General features: G+C 44.8%; 1 protein-coding gene across 1 annotated transcript in view; it reads right to left on the minus strand.

Moving 5' to 3' along the window:
* CDH23 (cadherin related 23) overlaps positions 1-22,190 on the minus strand; it is a 3,939,560-nt gene that overhangs the window by 1,105,664 nt on the left and 2,811,706 nt on the right. Inside the window, exon 29 of the mRNA XM_069610726.1 lies at positions 1,745-1,893. Coding sequence (XP_069466827.1) covers positions 1,745-1,893 — 149 coding nt within the window. The remainder of the gene's footprint in view (positions 1-1,744; positions 1,894-22,190) is intronic.

Below are 22,190 nucleotides of genomic sequence, written 5' to 3' on the forward strand. Positions count from 1 at the left end.
GAACGGGTTAATGGACCTCAAGTAGGTGGGGGCACTCTAGAATAGTCTGGTTGCTAACACACTAAAGAAGAGGGCTCCTGTTACAGGGCCTAGGACCTCTGGGGTTCTGCGCTTCACGCTTGTTTTGGAACACCTATTTAGAGGTACAGGGTCAGGTTCATGGTACTCATACATTGCTCCTGGTCTCTTTTTTCCCTGTAGTCCCCCTTTGCAGCAGTTTTCATGAAAGCTGCTGCCAGCACATCTCCACAGCACATGTCACTCTGTATCAAAAAGCTCCAGGATCTTCAGACCACTCGAGGTTCCTTCAGATGAAGCTTAGATCCCCACTCTGCTTCCAAATCATCTACTCATACGTTGGCCACAAAATAACTTTCCACCTCCAGAACTGTTATTCCTCTCAATCTTGCCCTTTTATCCTACTCGGGTCGATCTAAGCAAGGCAAACTCCTCCTCAATGCAAATGCCTTCCAATGCCATCAAACATGTATTCAAACATGTATTCCGCCCCGGGTCAGTCAATGCGTTTTGAATAAGTTATTTCCAAATGATCTATAAAGCTGTACCCATTCTGCAGTCCTTCCATCGAATCGATGGCCCATGTGTTCCACACTTGATTTCATGTCCGTAAGAGAGCATGTTACCAGCTAGTCTGATCAACCAATGGCAATGAAAGACCCATCCATCTTAGCAATACACAATGTACAGCTTAATTAAATAAACAAACTGCTACCAAGAGCTAACAAGAATGAAGGCTGGGGTAATTGTCAGTAGTTCATAGACTTACACAATACAAGAGGCAGGGTGACATCTGAACTCTAAAGAGATGTAATGTACAGGTTGCTTATTTTACCTCTTCCATTGCCATAAGCGGTTACAGATTTTACACAAAGTATAAGGTACGAGTGTATGTTATGGGCCGGGTGACTTGGCCATGCACTGATACCATCTATGCAACACCTGGTTCATGGAACCGTCCCCTCCCTTTGTTCACATAGAGGTTTTAGTGCCCTGGAATCAGAAAAGTGCATCTACTTGCCAGTGTGTGTTATACAACTACCATGTACAGGTTTTAGAGCTTGTATTTTAATTTGTTGACACAGTGATTTTCAATTGATATTTAAGAAGCGAAAGAATATAAAGAACCCTGCCATAGGACTGGGATTTTTGGAAAAGCGAGATGATTCTAATATGTTGCCCGCTATAGCTGCAGACACTGCCCATGGTTGCGTGACGTTGGGAAACTCGGGCATGCCTTTGATTGTGTGTAGGTGCTCCCATGAGTCTGGTAGGGCAGTGGGCAGATTGGACCTCCAGTTGATCCATTTCACTGGGCACATCTTGGACTGTGGCTAAAATGCCCATTCATGGCTTCAGCTATCCATCACGAGAACACGAGTAATCGTGTGCACCCCCCTCCCCCATCTTTAAACTGCACTGCCATCATTATTACTAATCCTTGCTTGACGACTTGTTAAATTCTTGATCCAAATGTTTTGCCCAATGACCTGGACCCTTGGTAGTTTTGCTCTATAAAACTATAAAACAATAATAATAGGAATAAAAATACATAACAGCTGGAAAAAAACGGAAAAAAATATATGCATGAAAAAAATGGATGTTATTCCATGACTGGGAATAATGTAAGGCCCATCTGCTTAGGGAATGTGCTGTCCGGCTGTGGGTGGCAGGCACTGGAAGGGAGTGCCCTGGAACCGCCAGAGGGGCGAATCTCAAGCCTTACCCTGACTGAGCTCCTCATCGGGCCCAGGTCACTGTTGTACGCTTCTACACCCAGCACGTGCGAGGAGTTGCTTTCTCTGTCCAGAGGTCGCGGGCCCCGCATCACCAACCCACTGCTGACGTTGATTTCAAAGTTGTTGTTTGTGTTTCCTAGAGAAGAGAATAGAGAAGATAACATTAGGGGACAGCATGCGGCCATGATGCTTTCTGGGAAAGCACGCCTATTTGTAGTGCACAGGTGTTTATTTTTAATGCGAGCGTATTTATGGCCATATGTTTGAGCAGCTTCACAAAATGGGGGACTATGCACAGAATCAGATGCAGATGTGAATAACCACAAGGCAGTTTGCCCTTATCATCGGGCCACATGAATGCTTATGACTCACGCACTCAGTTTATCTGGTCGGCTGTTTCGAGTTATGGAGGCTTAGACATGATTAGGCTACTGTAAAGGTTACATGCTTTTTCCCAGCCCCATATGTCACTGCAAAACATACACGTATACTATTTAAAGAGAAACAAAATGGCGCCCCAGGGACGTCCTTTCACCAAAATGCCAGGGGTAGCGGAAGTGACATCACATGACACTTTACCTCTGTCATTGGACCCCACCCCGAAGTGATATCACGGAAGCGACCGAACACGACCTTTCACCCCTTGACAAAACAGGAAGTTGCATCACACAGCATTGTTCCTAAGTACACTACGAAAAATATGGTTATGATATCACTGTAATGTGCTATACATTTGATACAAGAATGGATCACCATATGTATCATTAAGGTCAGTGTGTATAGGCCCATATTACCAAATTACTGTGAATGCAAGCAGACGTCAAAGGCCAAATGATAATGATGTGTTTTTATATAGCACTCACGCTGAAACACTTTATATACAATAAATATACATACAATAGCACCCAACCTGTATTGGTACTAATTCATCGACTTCAGAAGAGTGAAAGGCTGAGTTGAGGTGTTTAGAACAGACAAAATCAGTGACTCACCCCCAGAAGTGTGCCTGAAATAAACCTTTAATAAGTTTAGTGATTAGTGTTTAGAATTCCAGAAAGACAAATTATTTGTTATTCCTATTCTTTCCTATTTAGGCTCACTGCTGAAAGTGTTAAACTTGTGGAATTCCTTTTTTTAATAGGCCTACACAAGAAAGCCTGCCACTCCAGAAGCAAAGAGCCATGTGGCGCTGCCCACAGCCCAGGAGCTTGCAGTTAAAATAAAATAAAAAAAGTGTTAACTTTTGTTTTTTTAGGGGTAGCAAGGGAGACCACAGGGGTCGCAGTTGCGACCCCTGGCAACCCGTACATGACGTCCCTGTGGTGCCCAAAGGAAAATGCAAGCAAGATAGCAATAAGAAATACTACATGGATTTTCCAAAAAAGAGGTATGCAGACCACAGTCTTTGGAAGGAAGGGGAGGAAACGGGGCAAGATAAGAGAGTGTCAAAGCGGGAGATGGGGACTAGGAGGAGGATGCAGCGAGCAGAAGAGAGGATTGCATTTGTATGGGTGAATGTGGATCCTTTGGGTGGAGCCAGCGTCAAGCCTGAAAGAAGGTATGGTATGTACATTCAGGTTTAGTTGAAAATAATGAATTTATGTGCAGCAGTTTCAATGCACGGTACTGTATAATGATCCTAAAGAGTTTTGTGGTATGAAGCACTCAAGAAGTGTTTGAACCACCTTGTTGGACTTGTGTAGGCCTTTGATCCCGATGTTGTTAATTTATGACCCTTAATCAGATCTGGAATAAACAGAAAGGCCTATGCCATGAGTGTTCCGGCTACGAATATACCATTTGGAATTCATGAACACAGGTGGAGAACAAATAGGGAAGGAAGGGGTTCTACTGGGTTGTTGATAGCGTTCTAGAAGATACTTGTGTTGCTTTTGTGCAAAATGGCCTAAATCGCAAACCAAGGTGTGCAGTAGTCCTCTGAGGAACAATAAACATGTCTATTGCAAATTTTCCTTCAAACCTGTGCAGTTCATCGCAGTGGCTAAGCCTAGTTTTTGTGCCCCATGGGGAAAGGGGTCTGCATGGTGCACTGATATATACCAATGTACTACTTTGAGGGGGGCACACTAGGATCTGAAAGAAGCCTCAGGGTAGTCACTGTACCCCTCAGCTCGCCCCATAGGTCGGCCACTAGTTCAGCGCCAGGCTCTATATAAAAGTCACTGCATATAGCCTTCATTTGTTCACAGGCAACCACTGCTGTAGGCAAACTTCAACTTCTGATTTGAAAATGGAGTGACATTGCAGACAATACACTGCTTGGCAGAGACACTGGGTAAAGATGGCACACAGGTCCACATGCTCGTATCTTCACTACGCTCACAGGATGGCAGAGGACTCTGGTGGCTATGCGTTGCATAGGCTGGTGCTTGACGCTGGAAGACGGATGGGCAACATGTTGAAAAACCCAAGTGCCAATTCTTGAGAGAATGAGAGCCCTGATGACTGATGCATTAGCACCAGTCCTGCAGATAAGCGGCGGATTGGCTACTTTTACTCGCTAAAAATAGGCAAATACTCCCAAAAAATAAAAACAGGGAGTAAAAATACTCCCAACAAAAAACAGGAAACCAATACGTTGAACCTTGTCCCCTGCTCTCTCCCACACATCCCCAAGGATAGGTTTGGACCAGTAGTAAAAGTAGTACTGAAAAAGAAACTACTATTATTAGTGCCTGATTGTAAGAAGGAAACCTGCTTCCTTTAATGTGGATGAATCACTAGGTGCAAAGACATAATTATTACAAAACAGATTTGTATTCCATTGACAACATCATTTTACTCGCTTATAAAATGCTCCCATTGGGAATTGAGGAATTATGTTTTTACTCCCTAAAAATCATTTTACTCCGAACTTTAAAAAATAGAGAGCATATTACTCCCACTTCCAAATCTTATCTGGAGCACTCATTAAGACGCTTGAAATAAAGGGAGTGATGTTTCATTCCATTTTGAGGCAAAACGTGCAGCACTTGACAAGCTGACTAATCTGTCTGTTTATGGAGTCATGGCCATGAAAGCCAGCACCAACAACAAATAAATAAATAGAAAGCAATAGCTGACAATTGTAACAGGGAAGCGATGAACAAAAGCTAAAGAGCACAAGAGGGACTGAGAGCCCAACAAGCCCACAAGGGGCTGAGGCAACACAGCTCAAGCAAGGCTGTGATAGCAGAAACCCCATGTGGGCGTGTGAAACCCGGACCTCAGGGTGGTGAAAGAATCCATTGGGGCCGTGGGAAGGGGGGGGCACTCACAGAAACAGACCAAGCGTGTCAGAGAGCAGATACCACACAAGGGCCCTCATTACGATACTGGCGCTAAACCACGGTGGTGCTGGTATCGTAACGAGTCCGCCAATGTTCAATGGGGAATTACCACCCCATTCCAAGGTTGGCCGGGTGGTAATTCCCCATTGAACATTGGCCCTTCCCCATTCTCATTTTTGCCCCATAGGGTTCAATGGCACTGGGGAAGGCGCTAAGTACGGTACCGCAAATTGCGGTACCGTACTTAGCACCAAGGTCCCTTTGCGGGTCCCTACTTTAACGGCTGGTCTCGACCAGCCATTCAAGTCGGGTCCCGCAAAGGGACCTCGTAGTAAGGGGCTAATGGGTTAACGGCACCGCAGCCTTTTACGGCGCCATTAACCCATTAGAGCCAGGGTCGTAATGAGGCCCAAGGAGTCTGAAACTTGAGACTGTGGGGGGAAGGGGAGGAGAGTCTACCGGGCCCAGAGTGCACTACTATCATACCAGCCCAAGAGGTACTATGAAACACGAGACCCCAGGGAGTGAGCTTTGCTTTGTACTGGAATGGAACTGAATAGCAGGCCAGGAGGCCTATCACCATTCATCATTGCCTCGTACCATGGGCAGGAGGCCCTAAGGCGACTGATTGACCATTTTTGCTGGAAACGTAGTTCGGACAAAAGGCCTAGAGACAGTTGCTGGTGTATAACATTGGAAATCTTGCTTAGGGCAAGAAGCTCTTGGCCACGCCTAAGTCCGGGACCGAAACCAGCCAGTTCGGCAAAAGGCCCTTGAGTACTTTTGTGTTGTGATTTTGATTCTTTTGTTTGTAGTGGTAGGGATAAGGAGCAAGCTAGTTTAGGTTTCTAGATGGCGGACAGATTTGATTGTGGACGACATCCTAACGTGCACCCTTTGAAGTTTTTTCTATCTTTTTGTGTAGAACTCGTCGTAGAGCTAGCCGTAGTATGTATGTAAGTACTTACGACACAGTAAAGTCGTAGGGATAGTATAGACTTTTTGGGAACTAATATAAAAACATTGACTATGAACCACAATGAGTTGTGTTGTCCATTTCCCAATTGTGATTTACCACAGGACATGCAGACAAAAAAATGTCAATCTTAAAGTGTGCTGGTAAACAATTAAGAGAACACGCTAAAGCAATGAACAATTGGGCATTTAAAATTGCTACTCCTTGCGCTCATTTGTCCTTGTTCACAGAGTGTGAACTTTGAAGGGGAAAACACATTTACGTGCATAAAGAATGCTTCACTGTTCTGAATAAAACGTGCAATGTTTATCAGCAGAGGAAGGACAGTGTAATGTTTATCAGCAGAGGAAGGACAGTGTAATGTTTATCTAGACTTTTCTGTGACCGAAGGTCGTAAGACATTCACTGTTGGGAAAATGGGAAAAGATGTATGCGACAGAGAGCGCTCAAGGGTTGGGGAAGAAGTGGGAAAGACTCTGAAATGTCATGTGATCCTGTGGATATGTTGATGTAAGCTTCACTAGCTGTGGAGGGCAGACCAGTAATCGAGAAACATGTATAGATATGATATGGTAGGTTATCCATAATGTACTTAATACCCAGAGGTTTCTAAGTGCGACACCTGGGGATCGAACCTGTGTTGCTCTATGTCGTCTTGCTTCCAAGGCAATTACGTTGCCCCTGAGCTATCCTCCCGAGACGAAGGATGGCACAAGAGGAGAAGGAGTAAATGCAGCTTGAGACAGGCTAAAGTTATTTTTCTTTTTTTCCCTGGGGTGTAATTTAGTGTCTCCCCAGTTCTCACATTTAATGGGACACTTCTGTACTAAAGTTTTCAGTCCTATTGAGGTAGCCTGCCTACTCCATCCCCGGTCCCTATCTTCAGCCCCCGGATTTCCATTTGTGGTATTTTCAGAGTATTCAAGTTCATTGCTGGGACAGCATGATAACAAGCCCTATCGCATGTCCTAGAGAGACAGATATTGGTGCAGTGGCCAGATTCCAGGAAAAGGCAATTAGCAGAGGGGAAGATTACCATGGTCCAAGACCCTTGACAAGGACATTTTCAAAGTGACTAATCCAAGACTGAATGGCAAATTAATTCAAAAGGAATATTTAGCCTTTCACCTCATTTGATTGGCAATAATGTCATATTTGACAAAGTGATTCAGCATCTTTTGTCAAACAGCCGGTACGCTGTATGGTAAAGCTGCACATCACATAACGTAATCGGAGTAAATCATTTCTTTGTTAAAATGAGGCATGCAATTTGGCTTTCCATGTGTTACATGGTCATGACTTTCAATACCTAAAACATTAGAGATTTATAAACAAAGTGTTGCATTTTCCACCCATATAATCTGAAGCAAGGCTGTGTTTTCTCACATTGTAAAAAGCACATGCTATTCTATTTTTTCTTGCTGCTTATCTCTGAGGGCCCAATTGCAAAATGTTGCAAAATGATAAACACGTTATTGTTCAGTGTGGTTTGTGGTTTATGAGCGTAAAATGCATAACACGTATTTTCTGTCTTGAAGAAAAGTAGTAAATAACAGGTGATTACAATTTACATTTTTCTCAACATCAGAAAAAATGCATTAATTTGTCCAGGAAACACATATTCACTGTGGATGTCTAACTAATGTTGTTCACACAATCTTGCCTTCCTTGGCGATTTATAAACATACTATGCTACATTAAAAGGAACACGTGTGTTTTTCTGTCTGTTATGGGTATTTTGTCATGTGTAAAATGACATAAGGCAGGCTGAATTGACCTAAAGGAACCATGGTAGAGACCCTGAATGTGGCTAGCGGACAGATCATAAGATACATAAAGGAGGCTAACAAACCTCCCTTCTGTGGGAGCACCACATTTGTGGCAAGTGGGCAGCTTGTTCTGATGATGACAGAGAACTCGCCAACATATTATTCGGTGCTCCATGTGACAATGTCGCCTGGAAAAAGTCGCCAGGTGGGAGCCTTTTTTTTCTTGACCCCTAGAATACTTTCCCCGAATATTCTAGGAAGGGTATAATTTTAGATTATAAACTCCAATCCTAGAATATTTGGGGAGGGTGTTTTATTTTACGGAGGGTGAATATTTTAGGAAATGTCCCCTGGTGGCCATTTCCTGGTCGTCTTTATCAGTGGATGCCTTATTCTGACTCTAGAAACCATATGAGCTATGGTAATGTCTTGTTTTGATTTTGCATAGCACCTTGGTGCAGCCTTTTTTGGAAGCAATGTATCGCCTAGCATTTTAGATGCAGATTGACAATGACCATGTACAGCGGGATTCTGGGTCATAGAAAGGAATTCTGCGAAGTCTCATCAATGGGACTTTGTGCAGTGGTTGTGTTCTGCAGGGGAAAAATATGATACAGATTGCATGAGAAGAGGCCGCGCTTACTTATTACATACACTGGATCAAGGTGTTCATTGACTGTGTATCTGGTGACGGCCTTCTAAGGGATAACATATAAGGCTGTATGCAGGTAGGTGGGTCAATGGACAAAAGGTTTTAAGGCACAGAAGACTTTGCCAAACAATAGAAGCAAGTACATTTTAGGGTTTGACAACTCTTTTGAAGTTATCTGTGCCAGCATCCAAAACAACTACCAAGAGCTCTTGAAATAGTTGAACTTAGTGGAAGCGGAATTACACGCTCCTCCGCTGAAGTCCTCTCCTCACACGGCAGACATTTTTAAAGGTTAGAAAATCATCTTCTGTTCATGTTGCCAAACTGGAGCTTCATTTCGTGGGAAGAATTTCTAAACGCAGTTTGAACAATATTAAAACTGAGACAGAGGCTATATGGAGCTATTCCACATTCTCTAGGGTACCAACTGTATCGAGAATGTATATGTAGCAGATCGCTGTACAAAGGTAAAGGACATTACTTGCCCAATGCAATATGTACAAATAAATATAAGAAAATAATGATGTAGGCAATTATAAGGAAAGTCTTACTTTTGATCGATCCTTCTGGTTGTATCGACAAAATGTTGAAGGAGTTTGTACACTGCAGATTTATTAGTTAGACAGCACTATTTGTGCAATTCAACAAATCAACATTTGCACAGATTTGTAAAATGTAAAATGGGTCATCTGCATTGTAAGGCAGTAGTCAGTGCCTTAGAAAATCTGTCACTCATAGAGGGATAATGCCCAAATTCTGCTTATATGCAAATCCAAAGGTATGGAAGAGTCTGCAAAAACTCCTCTTTCATATGACAGTGATATTAAGGGAATGAGAGCTGGAAAGCCACTAGAGCAGGGGTCCACAACCTTTGGCTCTGCAGATATTTTGGACTACAGCTACCATGATCCCTCACCATTGAGTATGAAGGTGATGGCTGATGGGATGTGTAGTCTACACTATAGAAATGCCCCATTTTCCCTGCTGCTGATACATGTTATGTAAGAAATCTGTTACACTGTGCCAAAGCACCACCATAGTGGGTGAAAGCACCAAGGCATTTCTAGATAGGGCCTAGTATCTGGTTGAGCTAACCAGCAAAAATGCTTAAACTCATGTGAAACAATGCAAAAGTTGTGTTGTTAGAAAAATATATATTGGGAACGTGCAAGCGGGGACCAGTAAGACTGTGACCCCAGCCCAGGGTCATAATGAAAAGTCGGAATCCCAATGTAGCCTGGTAATCTACACACAGATTCCCTCACAAAATCATGACATTTGATTAATTTGCATAACAAGTTCAAATATCCAAGTGATTCATGGAAATGTTTTTCTTTTTAATTTTCAAAAACAGCCAACACGTGTTTCGGCTCTTTCCATGTTTCCTCAGGGCAGTTCCTGTTCATGTATCCATCACGTCACGTCATTCAAACACCTTCACAAAGGTGTTCCAAAGTCACTCACTATCTTGCAAATTTGCTCGAGTGCTTATCCAGGCTTCACAATGTTACCTCACTACAATGTTGTGGATTAGATAACCTTGTTAACAGAATGTAGAATGCAAATTTTATGTACTGGGGCCTACAAGCTTGGGGCCCGAGTCCTCAGTGCTAGCAGTGTTGACCATTCTCCTACGCGGTGATGAATGGTTGGGAAAGGCCAGGGTCTGCACATGCTTGGAGACAAGGTCTCAGAGCAGGATATAATGGATGAAAAAGAGGTGTCCAGACTGGACCCAAATGACAAACATGTAGCCTAGTCCGCTGCTCCCGGCGCCATCTGTATCCTTTGTGGCAGCAAATCCAATAAAAGATGGAAACTTTGGGCAAGAAAAAATGCTACGGGAATTGCACCTTATCTCTGTGCTTTATATAGTTGAACCATATAACTTTTACAACTTTTAAAATATCATTAAACCAGTCATATCATTACATACCATTAATTCCCATAATACATAACACATTTCTCAACATAAATGACCAAGAATAAATGCAATTTTCCTCCAGAATATTGCAAAATGATGGATGTATGTCTTCTGAGTACCACCCATGAGCCATTGCCATAGAGCCTCTGCATCTGTCTACTACTGTAAGTCCACTGCAAGGAGTGCTCTCCCCTGGAGAGGCAACAGAGCCTCACAGGCCATCAAAAGTCATCATAGTCAGCACTGCCAGCGATGTCTCAATGTATTTGCCCACCCCCCCACCATTTCATTTGTCATGACGGTGTTGAAATTAACTTTTAGATAATCTCATACAGTGAAATAACCAGGCCAGCTAAATATACATCTCAGAGCTTGTACTCTTTCTAAATAGTATTCCAGGAAGTCAGCCGCGTGGCTCTTCGGAGCGAGGTCCACCATTAGTTGCTGATTGCACTGCGTATAGACAATGGGCCTCATTCCGGGTTTGGAGGTAGCCATGGTGCTATTAGCACCATGTCTGCCTCCAAACTCGGGTCCGGGTCCGTGGTGTCGGAATGGGGACTTCCCGGAACATTCCAACCTATGCGGACCCGGTAAATCCCCATTTCGAAAACCATTCCCCATTCCCATTTGAGCCCCCATAGGGCTCAATGGGAATGGGGAAGGAGCAAATAACGGGCCTGCAAATTGCGGGCCCGTTATTAGCTCCATGGTCCCTTTACGGGTCCCGCTAAAACAGGCTGGTAAAACCAGCCGGTCCTGGTGGGACCCGCTAGGGGACCTCGTAATAGGGCGGTAGGGGGTTAACGGCTCCGGCATCCATACCGGTGCCGTTAACCCCTTACCGCCAGGGTCAGAATGACCCCCAATGACCTTCATATATTTTGTATATGTATTAATGGGCCAGTCTAATGCTTCACTTGATGCCAAAGCGAGACATCTCCTTGCTATAAACCAGATTTTAACCAAGCAGCTGCTGGGCATGAAATTGATTCGAGATTTCAGAGCAGCACACAAGATGCCCAACATTGAATCCGCTAACATATTATCTGCCTTCCTAATCAAGAGCAAACAACTCAGCTGTATCTGCACGAACGTGGGTATCATGTTAAACTCCAAGTAGGGCATTTTAATAGACGTCCGAGAGGGCAGTCTTGGCAGTCTCTTAATTATTGTAGATTCAATTTGCTAATCTCTTTCACCTGTGCCAAAGCCCACATTTCTGCCCCATAAAGGATAACAGAGTCGATCTTCGCCCAATAAAGGTGTAAATTGCACCTATAGAGTAACCTCTAACCCTTGAGGTGAAGGTGCTTATGGCACCCGCAATTGTCACAGACTTCAATTTAGTGTTCTCGAAGTGCTTTAAAGTACTCAGCCCTTCGTCCAAGTGGATGCCAAGGTATTTGAAAGCCGCCACAGCTTCGACTGCAGCCCCATCCAACATCCATTTAATGCCACTCAGCTTATCACCCTACGGACGAAAGACCATGATCTTAGTTCCATCAGTGTTTATTACGAGAGAGTTCCACCTGGCAAAGGTGGCTAATTTGTTCAGAGATGTCTGCAAGCCCCCTGGAGTAAGGTACAGGAGACCCCTGTCGTCTCCATAACCCAAACAAGACACGCGTCTATCGCCCAGTCTTGGTGGGTTAGGCATTTGACTAGATAGTGCACCTCCCAAGTCTGATAAATATAGATTAAATAACATGGGTGCGAGAATGCACCCCTGTTTAAGTCCTTTTGTAGTTGCAATCCAACTGGTTGTCCTGCCGGCTTGCTCCATCCGGACCTTTACTCGAGTATGGTCAGGCAGGCAAATAATCATTTTTAGAAGGCCCGAAGGTATCCCGGCCGCAAGCAGTTTGTGCAAGAGTTGTGCCCTGTCGACGGTGTCAACTGCTGCACTAAACTCAATAGATGCTGCATACACCGTCGACTTATACACTAACCATGCCTGCTGAATGGTGGTATACAAAGCTAGCCAATTAATGTATGTGTTGGAGCCTTTATGAAAGCCTGTCTTATTGAAGGGAACGTTGTTATGTTTGGTACTCCATTCTTCAAGCTCCGGCAGTAATATACGAAAAAGATCTTAGATGGAATGTCTAACATCGCCAGCAAGCAGTCGTTTTTCTGATCAGAATGATTATCTTTCTTTAATACTGGCACAATTATGCCTTCGTGCCATGAGGCCCGGATTGTTTGCGTCACGCCGATCTGGCAGAACAGCCAGTGGCGAGGCTCAGCCTAAAGGACTGGTTCCTTCTTGATAAGGGAGCTGCATATCCCGTCCGGGTCAGGGGAGGGTTTGCACGTAGTTATGATACTATATATGTCACTAATAGTTTTCCGATAGCCCCATCTATGGGAACCCAATGACCGCAAAATATCGCTAAATCTACCCCCTCCAAAGTGTTGTGCCACATGAGATTTCCACCCTGATCCTGTAATTCATTGTATGTCCCTGGCTCTTCCTGACCGACCATTAATGATCTTCCAAAATAGAGCTGAGTCATACATTTGAATGAGTGGACAAGGATGCACGACGTCGACCATTCCCTGGTGAGTTTATGTTTCCTGAGCCATTTTGCATAAGCCCTTTTTAAGATCTTTGCCTGAGAGGCATGGAAGAATGGCTCCAGCTGTTCTTGAGACAATGCGCTCAAGGCCCTATGCAGGGGTGTTGCTAGGTCTGGAAAAGATCAGGGGCTAAGCTAATGTCGGGACTGGTGGGACTCGGGGCAAACCAGCCTTTTGGTTGTAGTCCCTCAGCTTCTATCTGGGGCTACAACCAAAAGACCCGGGGCTATAGCCCCCTCAGCTCCCCCTTGCAACGCCTATGGCCCTATGTAGAGCGCTCTTTTTCTCCTTAATTTCCTTATCGGTACTATGCGTGTGTTTTTCATATGGAGTAATGGCCACCCTGTTGTTAGTTTTACACTTTACAACAGAGCAGGTGCTGATGCTTTCCATACATGCTTCAAAGTGGCCATTGGCTGTGGACTCATCCATTGCACAAGAGTGGGCCAGCGCAGTGCCGCAATCATCAACGTATCTCTATTAAGTACCCCGGGCAACAACGGATGCCCTCTCCAGATTTCCCTCATGCCAGGAGATCCAACTCAATGCCGTATTAACATGTACTTGCCCGGATTGGGTAGACGTAGAGGTTACGCCCACCAACTTTGAACGAGCCACTAGAGGGAAAGGATAACTTTCATCCCTATGAAGTTCACGCATATCACTGACCAGATCACATTGGTTGCTTAGTTTTGCTTTTATTGTGTGTTTGAACTGTGAACGTGCAGGGCCAGATACTCAAAAAAGCAGCAAAAATTAACAGAGCGCAGAGAATGCGCACCTTTCATTTGCGCTGCTTTAGAAAATGCTTAGGTCACCTTTTTCTCAAAGGTGAGCCGGGCATTTCAGTTTGGCCTGCACAATAGCTCAAAGACGCGCTTTCTAGGCCCCTTTCATACATTAATGTCAGGTGCGCCACCCTGACACGCTGTATGACAGGCTGCCAGTAACCACGTGATTGCTGGGAGTGCATTTCACCGCGATGGGTCTTTAAAGGGCCAGTCTTGATGAAATACCAGAGGGAAAAAAAAGCATTTGCCTCCCTGTTTGTGGGATGGGAATGCAAGTCGGAAAGCCGCTGCTTGAACTCTGGTGGTCTCACTTAAAAACAAGATCAGAAATGAGCCTGTCATGATTAGTGCCTCGCCTTACACCTGTTTCAAAAGATGCAGTGGGTAACCCTCATTACAGGGCATTTAAAAGTGCATCCCATTTGTGAATTTGGATACACATATACAGGCCCAGAAATGCCCCTTATTTGTGTAAATACGAAGCATCTGAAGGAGCGCGTGGAAGATACGGCCTTTGTGAATGGTGCCGCTCCTGTTTTGTGGCGGAAGTGAGGAGATGCGCTTATCTGGACAGCAGGCTTATATTGCAAAGCTCTATGAAGCAAGACGGGCGCCCATGAAAGCTTTAGAAAAGCGAGTTTAGCGGCAGAAAACAAAGGTACGGGCTTTTCTTACTAATGTCCTGCATGACCCTCAACAAATCAAACTCGTGTTGCCTCCCTAACACTCATTTTCCATAACTGCGAGTTCGGGAGAGCATAGATGCAGGAAAGCAACACATGGAACACCACACACATGGGAACATTTGACTTCATCTATGTCTGTCTACGTTTTCTTAATGTGTGTAATGGGGACACATTTCTTGACCCCAGTCCCTATACACATGTGGAGTTGAGGCTTATTATGCACACTCACAGTAGTACCTCACTGTTGCCAGAATTATGAACCCTTCGGGCACCGCACAGTATGAAAATGTATGTAATGTAATTTAAAGTGGTCTTATATAGCGCCCTTCTGCCAATACTTTTGAGGTATAATAAAAACGAAATGACAATATTGATCGATTGATGAATGCATTGGTATCGCACTTGTTGGGTGGTGTACAGTTTTGGAAGACAAACATTGACTTTTCTCCGTATAACTTACTGATTTTTTTGTGGTTTAAGAATGTTAAGGTGCCCTCTGTCTGCTCTGGCCAAAACACAACTATTTGCGTTTTGTGAAATCAAACTTCCCTTAAGGACAGTGAGAAGCGAGTCATGTTCCTTAACTGGACCCCAAACCACTTCCCCCTTTGAGTGGCTAAACAGCGTGCTGGCCTGTGGTGCAATTGAAAACCGAGAAGTGATGTTTCATCACCACTCAGCCTGGGACTGGGGCTGGGATAAAGGGGAAGCAGACACAAACATGCCTTAGCAAGCATACGCGTCAGAGTACACCCTGTCTTCCTGCGCGTGAACATGGACATTCACAGATCATCACAGATCGTTTAAGTGCTGTCCAATTTCATAGAGCGTTTCAGCCCTTTCGTACTTCAGGGCCATCGCTGCCTTTTTAAATAAAAGCATGGAGTCTGTGTAATACGAGTCTCTGTGAAAATGCAGCATACATGTCCAGATGGTAGGCCCATCCACATCCACTCACTTCAAAGAATACCCCAGACCCAACCCATCTAGATTTGTGCATAAATTACTTGTAACCGATTCAGTTTCGCAGTAATGGTCTGCTCAGTAATGGGGTGATACCATGTAATATAGGGGTGAACATTTGCATCAGCAAACATCCTAGTCCCATTCTATGCCCACTACATGTATCTACTCTTTGTCAGCAATATTGTACTTTGTATGAACACTCCATGTCTCTATTTAAGTTGTGTATCGATATATTTATCACATGCCTTCTCTGTAATTACTGTGTGCACCACCCCTTCTGTAACCATGAATATGCATATTCTTGTAATGCGCCAAGATACCTCAGGGTGTGGCGCGCACTATAAATAAATAAACAAACAAACAAACAAACAAGCATAACATTAACTCAGACAAATGTCATTTCCAATGCACTCAATTGGCAGCACTGCACCGCATTGCTAGAGACATGAAGGCGGGCTTAGAGTGTATATGGATATGCTGAATGTTTCTGCCAGTACAACAGTGATTCCTTTAAGGCAGTGCTTGCCTTTGGGCCTATGGTTCAGAACACCTAACAATTGGGCTGGGCAAGGCTGAATAAGAGATGAACTGACCCAGGCATCCTTGCAGTTGACCTCGCCTCCCCCGGTATGTTGTGAGTAAGGGTTTGGGCTTACATGCACGCAGCTACATCATATAGGCATGAGCACGTGTTCAGAGTGACATCACAGAGCTCAGACAGGGGCAAGGATAATAGTGGCAGCTACCGGAAGAGAGGACTTTGTGGATGATGGCAGGCTTCACTATCTCATCTCCATGACAGGACACTCTCAGGGTGTGGCAGCAATCTATTCTAGTCTGCTCCCTCTGCTTGAGTGGCACCTGCTCGTGGTGGCACCAAATAGGCCATTATGGGCTGAAGCCAATGGTGGAAGAGCTTGGATAGCACTCACCCTCACTTCCAAGTGGTTTTCACTCTAAAAGCATTCCGCGGCCACGTGCTCCTCCAAAGGGGTATCTGCTCACAGTGGTGCCACTAATGACCTGTAATGCTGGGGTTCATGGCACTTGCAGTTGGTGAGACGCCTCAGGCATTTATTAGCAGCTCAGGCCATCTATTCAGGCCCTTTATTGCCTCAAATATTTTTCGCAGCAGCGCGGTTTGCCTTTGTGAATGGGGTTCAGATCAGACCTGGATGGAAAATCTTTGGTGGCTGCGTCAAATTGAATTGCAGAATGGAGCTGCACATTTTTGGCTCAAGGTGCTTTGTGGTAGGGTTTACATTCGGGGCTTGACGACCACTTCTGTGCGGTCCCTCCACATCAATGTTTGAGATTTTTGGGTGGTTTTTACAAATCTCTCAAATCATAATTTCTATTTTTTAAGTGTGGGCAATATCTCCACTGACAATTGCTTTAGCAACTGGGGGATTGCAGGCCCAAGACTGCAGAAGACCTTCCTTTACCTCTTTACCTCTTTTCTTTCATCACAGCCTTGCTGTCATCACACTATCATCTAGGTCTGACAAATTCAGTGACCGATTGGTACGCTACTTACGAATCAAGTAATTGGAATTAGGACATCAGTGGAAAGCCTTTCGGGCTGACCTGTTTGCGACTAGACTAAACGACTTGTTCCATCACCTTCTTCTGTTGTCATTCTGACCCGGAAGCCTGCGACGTGGGTGTTTTTCATCAGGACAGGGTCCTGCCCCGCCTGCACACTTTTGTACCTTTTCCAATGGTTCGCATTCTTCTGGCTTGGGTGTATGATGAGGTTTTCCTTCTACTTCATCCTACATTCTTTTGGGAGGAGGAGGAGCTGGCCGGCTGAGCTGGGTGACCCGCAGAGTAGCTGAAAGTCAAAGCATGAAGCTTATAGCTTGCAGCGCCTCGGACAGACCACTTGGAAGTCCGCGGAGGTTGCTCTGGGAAGCTACAGTGCTGGATGACCTGTGGTGGGATGGTGCCGAAGGTAGATGGTGGCCACAGCAGCGCTGAAGGAATTGCCCGCTGTGGGGGCAATCAACCCTTATGGCCAGACGGTGAAGGATATTGAAGAATGACGAAGAAGGTGAGAGCACAGGGAAAATGGAGATGCTGCGTTCAACTGGCCTGATTAGTAACAATACGTTGAGCTGCCAATTATAAGATTCTGTAGAAAAACAGAGGGTGGGTGAGGTGCGCACTCTGGTTCCCAGTGTTAAATACCTGCTGCATTTCAAGTTGCTGTTCTCCTCCAAGCGCTTTCATGTCTCTAACAATCATCAGGGAGGCTGTCTTTTCAGGTGTTTCAAATTTGTCTCAATAGGTCTCAAGGAATTGTGGTAGCTGTAGTCTGTTTAAGGTAACCAGGAACCAACTCCCCTCCAAAAGCACCATTTTTTCCTGGTGTGGGGAGGGGAGGGGGGAAACCAACGATGTGGCTCTCCTAGGTAGGGCATGGTGACCCCAGTGCCGCTGCTTCTAACCGCTGCCTCTAAAGCCCGGAACTTCTGAACCAATTTTATAGAAAAACAGAGGGTGGGTGAGGCGCACAAGGGTCTTTATTGGGGATGTAGTATTTTTAATTCATACCACATTTGAGCAGATTGGTAATTGGTGTCAGGTTGGTTCATTACATTGGGTGACAAGGACAAGAAAGCCCAATTTGGATAAAAGGGAAGTTTTGCAAAGATGGTTGTGTTTTGTGCACATTGAGTGAGGTGACCTGCCCATAAATATGAGATGAATTCGGTGAAACAAAGTTTACATAGGCAAGATGTATGGTTTAAAAAGTACATATATTCATTGTCTGCATATGTACCAAGACTGCCTCTGTGCGCTTGCCCACTTCTCAATTTGAATCTGTTTTCGTAGGCTGCATAAGCATGTGCCTCCCTTGATCTTGGCCTGTTGGGTTAATCTTGTCCTCCAGAATGCAGGTGTTGATATTTTTGTGTTTCAGGCCATTCCCCTAGAACGGTCTGTCTTGAAGACATTTTCTTCCAGCTGTACGTGCTTGATATTATGAAGGCTGCAGACTGGGCTAGTGATTGATGCGACATTTGAGCACATTTATTACATGGTGGTTGAGACAGCAGTACCGCTGGTGATAGCGAGGCTCCATTTGCATAAGTCTAGTCTCTATGCCTTTCTACATAAATTTGAATCGGCCCTGACGTGCATCGTGTAGAGAATCATGAGTTAGGCAAGGACAGAGATTAGGAACATCTCACTCTGTTTTGTGGCCTCACCATTCCACTTTGTTTTTTCTCTGCCTTTCCCAGCCTTGTGCATGGTCCTTGGCCGGTTTTCTGTGTGATTTCCCCAGTGAAGGTTTCACAGTGCAAGGCCTTGTGGTGTTCCCATGTTCTGTCATTGGCAGAAAAAAGTACGTGGACTGGATGAAGGCTGTCTTTATTCTCTGCTGTCTTTGCGACATCATCCCTGATGCAGTCAGAGAGATGTTTTCTTCCTCTTTGTTGCGGTTACAGTTTTGCTGAGTTTGTTTTGCTTTAAAGAGCTTTGCACAGTAGTAACCTGTGTCCCTAATACAATTATGATTCTCTACCAAGGCGATGGGAGACGATACATTTTTAATGCATGGCATTCACTTTTTCAAAAATCTTTATTGAAGAATTGAGACAATTGAGGCAAATTTGTGTTAAAAACGTGCATCAATAGCAGACTCTCAACACTAGCAAAGTAGTTTTAGGGAATCCTTGGAATCTCTGTTTTGGGATTTTAATAGAGGATGTATTGTCTTGTGTAGATGCCTAGGCTAAATGCCCCATATCAGTTAATTGAGGGTCAGGAAATAGGGACAGCGACCCCGGCGCAACCATCAAGAGGCACTGCCAGTTTCACTGCTGTGCCTGGTTCTGTATGACCCTGAAAGATTGCGATCTGCAATGAAATGCACTGAAAGGTACCATTCTCTGGAGTAACAGACACCTGCTGCTACACTGTAGCAGTAAACATGGGTGTTTTGAAGTGGGCATTTCTAACAGAGTTCATGCAGGCAATGTGCCTGCCAGCCACAGAGTAGCAGCCGGACTAGCCAATCTATTTCTTAAACCTGGATGCACATGGCATGTGTGGCTAGGCTGCCAGGTCTTGCCAGCTTATCACTTGCATTACCAGAAACTGAGACATACAAGAGGATAGCGTCTAAGTGTTTATCTATCAATATTGACATAACATTAAGCACCAGAATGTTTGCTAAACTAAACTCTAAGTGTGTCAGGATAGTAAGGAAGGCTAAAGAAAAATATTGTGGAAAGGGTCCCAACCCCCTAAGTTTCCCTCTTATGCCAGAGGGGTTCCTCTGTGAAATGTACAGTGTTCCCGAGTTCAAGAAAATACCACACCTGTGTTAGCCCAAAATCCAAAGTTCAAAAAAGGTTCTCCCTGTGTCCAAACAAAAGTATCTTACACAAATCTTCTCTTTCCACAAGTAGGAAATCCCTCCGCCTCTTGATGTATCCATGGGAACGGTGGCCTGATCTTTCAGCTCTCTCCTCGACCCATGGTTAGTTCTCTGGCATGGTCCCATGGCTCTCTGGGTGATTGATGCTTGGGTAGTCTGACACACACCTGACTCCTAGTTTGTTTCCCACTAGTTCTTTTGAGGGCCTGGAATGGGATGCTCTTGCACTGTTGGTGAATAGGGATTGTGTTGGCCTTGGCGAGGGTTGTCCTTGCTGCATACTACTTCTCTTGTGGCTTTCTGCAAGACTTCCTCTTTCCTGGTTTTGCTATTCTGTCCTCCATGCTCCCTGGTTAGCAAGGCAATTTTGAACATCCTTCAAATTTTACATTCTCGTCTCTATCCCTCTTCCCTAAGCTGTTGATCTCGTCTTTTTCTTTTGGGTGGTCTGCCTGTGTCCCACTCTCCAGCTCTTTTGCTTCCAACTCACTCACTCTTCTGGCAAGACCTCTTGTCATTCCTACCTCATGTGCTCTTTCCCTCTCAGAGCCCTCTCTCCCAATAAGTCTCTCTAACAATCTTTCACTCTAGTTGTTCCACCGCCTCCTTTTTGCTCTGATAATCTTGTGTGGCCTCTGGGTCCCAATGCTCCACTATTCCTGGATGCTCGATCTCTATCCTCTCACAACAACTCTCCCAAATGGTTGGTATCTCATCCTGGGAGTCTCCTCGGTAACCTCTCGCCCCTCTGTCTCTTCCTTAAACCTCTCACTTTCCTCCTCTGTCACTTTTTCAGTGGTCTCTATGCCTGGTCTAATGGTATTCTTTGCCTTTCTCTCTTTCTTCCAAGATTGTACCACTTGCGTCTCTCTCCCTCTAAGGTGGTAACCTTCTCTCTGTGTTCACAACCAATATTTTCAACCCCTCTCTGGCTTCTTTCAGAACTCCCTTCTGTTCCACTCTCTCTTCTACTTCCCAGATAGTACCCTTGCACCTCTGTCCAAGCGGGTAGCCTTCTCATTATTCTCTGAGAGAGTTGCAGTTTCTTATTCTCTCTCTTGAAAATTCCAAAGTCCATTCTATTTCACTTTCTTTCTTACTCCCCAGACTGCACTCATCTCTTCACTCTCCAGGTTGGTACTCTTCTTACCCACACACTACCTAAGAAAACAAATCTTTCTTAAGTTTTTCAGGCCTCTCCCAAATCACCACTCACCACGGCTTGCTCCAAGCAGCACTTCACCACTGTGCTTCCTTCTTCTTAGGGCCCATCTTGGTCCAGGTCTCCCAGAGTCTGCTCCGCACGACTGCATTCCTTCTACTAGGTATCTTCACTCTGGGGTCCAGGATCTGCATTATCCCTTGAGGTTCTTCCCAGGACTAAAGACCACTGTCCGGCTGGTTTATAAACATTTGTTGTTCCTCCGCGTGTGTGGGTTTCAGGGACACGATCTTCCCCTTGTTAGGGAGAATTTGCATTTCTGTGCTAATTCCCTTCAACCTTAGAGACCCTCAGCTATTTTAACCCTGGAGTGAGTGAGCACTTTTTTTCACTCCCTCATGTGTTTTGACATGATTTGGATTATATGTTTCTTCTGTTTTTGGAGTCTGACAAACTCAATAGGCATCTACTTTTTGTATGGTGACACACAGCACCTTCAGTGCAGTGTCACAGAGAAATCCTTTAGATTTCTCATAAGGTTTAGATACCTTTTCTTGTGTGAACTACTGTTCCTAAGAATAGTAAAGTGAAATTTACTTTACTTACCTTTTCTTTGTAGGTCCAGCACACACCATTTTATATGGAGTGCTGGGGGGGTTACCTAGTAGCCCCTTATCCTACCTTCACATGAAACACATTTCTGTTACCCTCACTACTTTAAATGGCTGGTGGCAGTGATTTAATTTTCCTACCATTGTGCTTTTCTACCGCAGACTGAATCCTCAGCTGCCATATAGCACCCATGGGTGACCATTTTGTCAAAATGGACCTGGTCTTCTTTTTTCACCATTTTCTGTTTGTAAGGTCTTTTTGGGGTTTTACTGTGCAAGCCAAGCCAGGTTTGAGCCCTTTGTTCATTTTGCGTTTGGCAGGCTTCAGTCCTGAAACCCGTCTCTGGCTCCAGTCGACTGGAAGGGCAGGAAGTGAGGGAGGTTCCCGAAACTCCCCTGTCCTTTGTCTCTGGGAGTGCCTGAATGCAACAAGTCCTGATTGGCTGGCTGGCTGTCCTTTCAAGATAGCCACCCTGCTGTTTGAGTGACAGCCTAGGATGTGCATGAATGGGAGCACCCTGCTTAAAAGGCAAGGGTTTTGGGACTAGAGGCAGAGTCAACCACTGGGAAGAACACCCGACGAAGAAACCGTGAATGAAGCTTGCTGCATCCTCCTGGACCTTTGAATTGCCA

The sequence above is a fragment of the Ambystoma mexicanum genome, chromosome 8 (assembly GCF_040938575.1).
Source record: "Ambystoma mexicanum isolate Mex_15411 chromosome 8, UKY_AmexF1_1, whole genome shotgun sequence".
Taxonomy (NCBI): Eukaryota; Metazoa; Chordata; class Amphibia; order Caudata; family Ambystomatidae; genus Ambystoma; species Ambystoma mexicanum.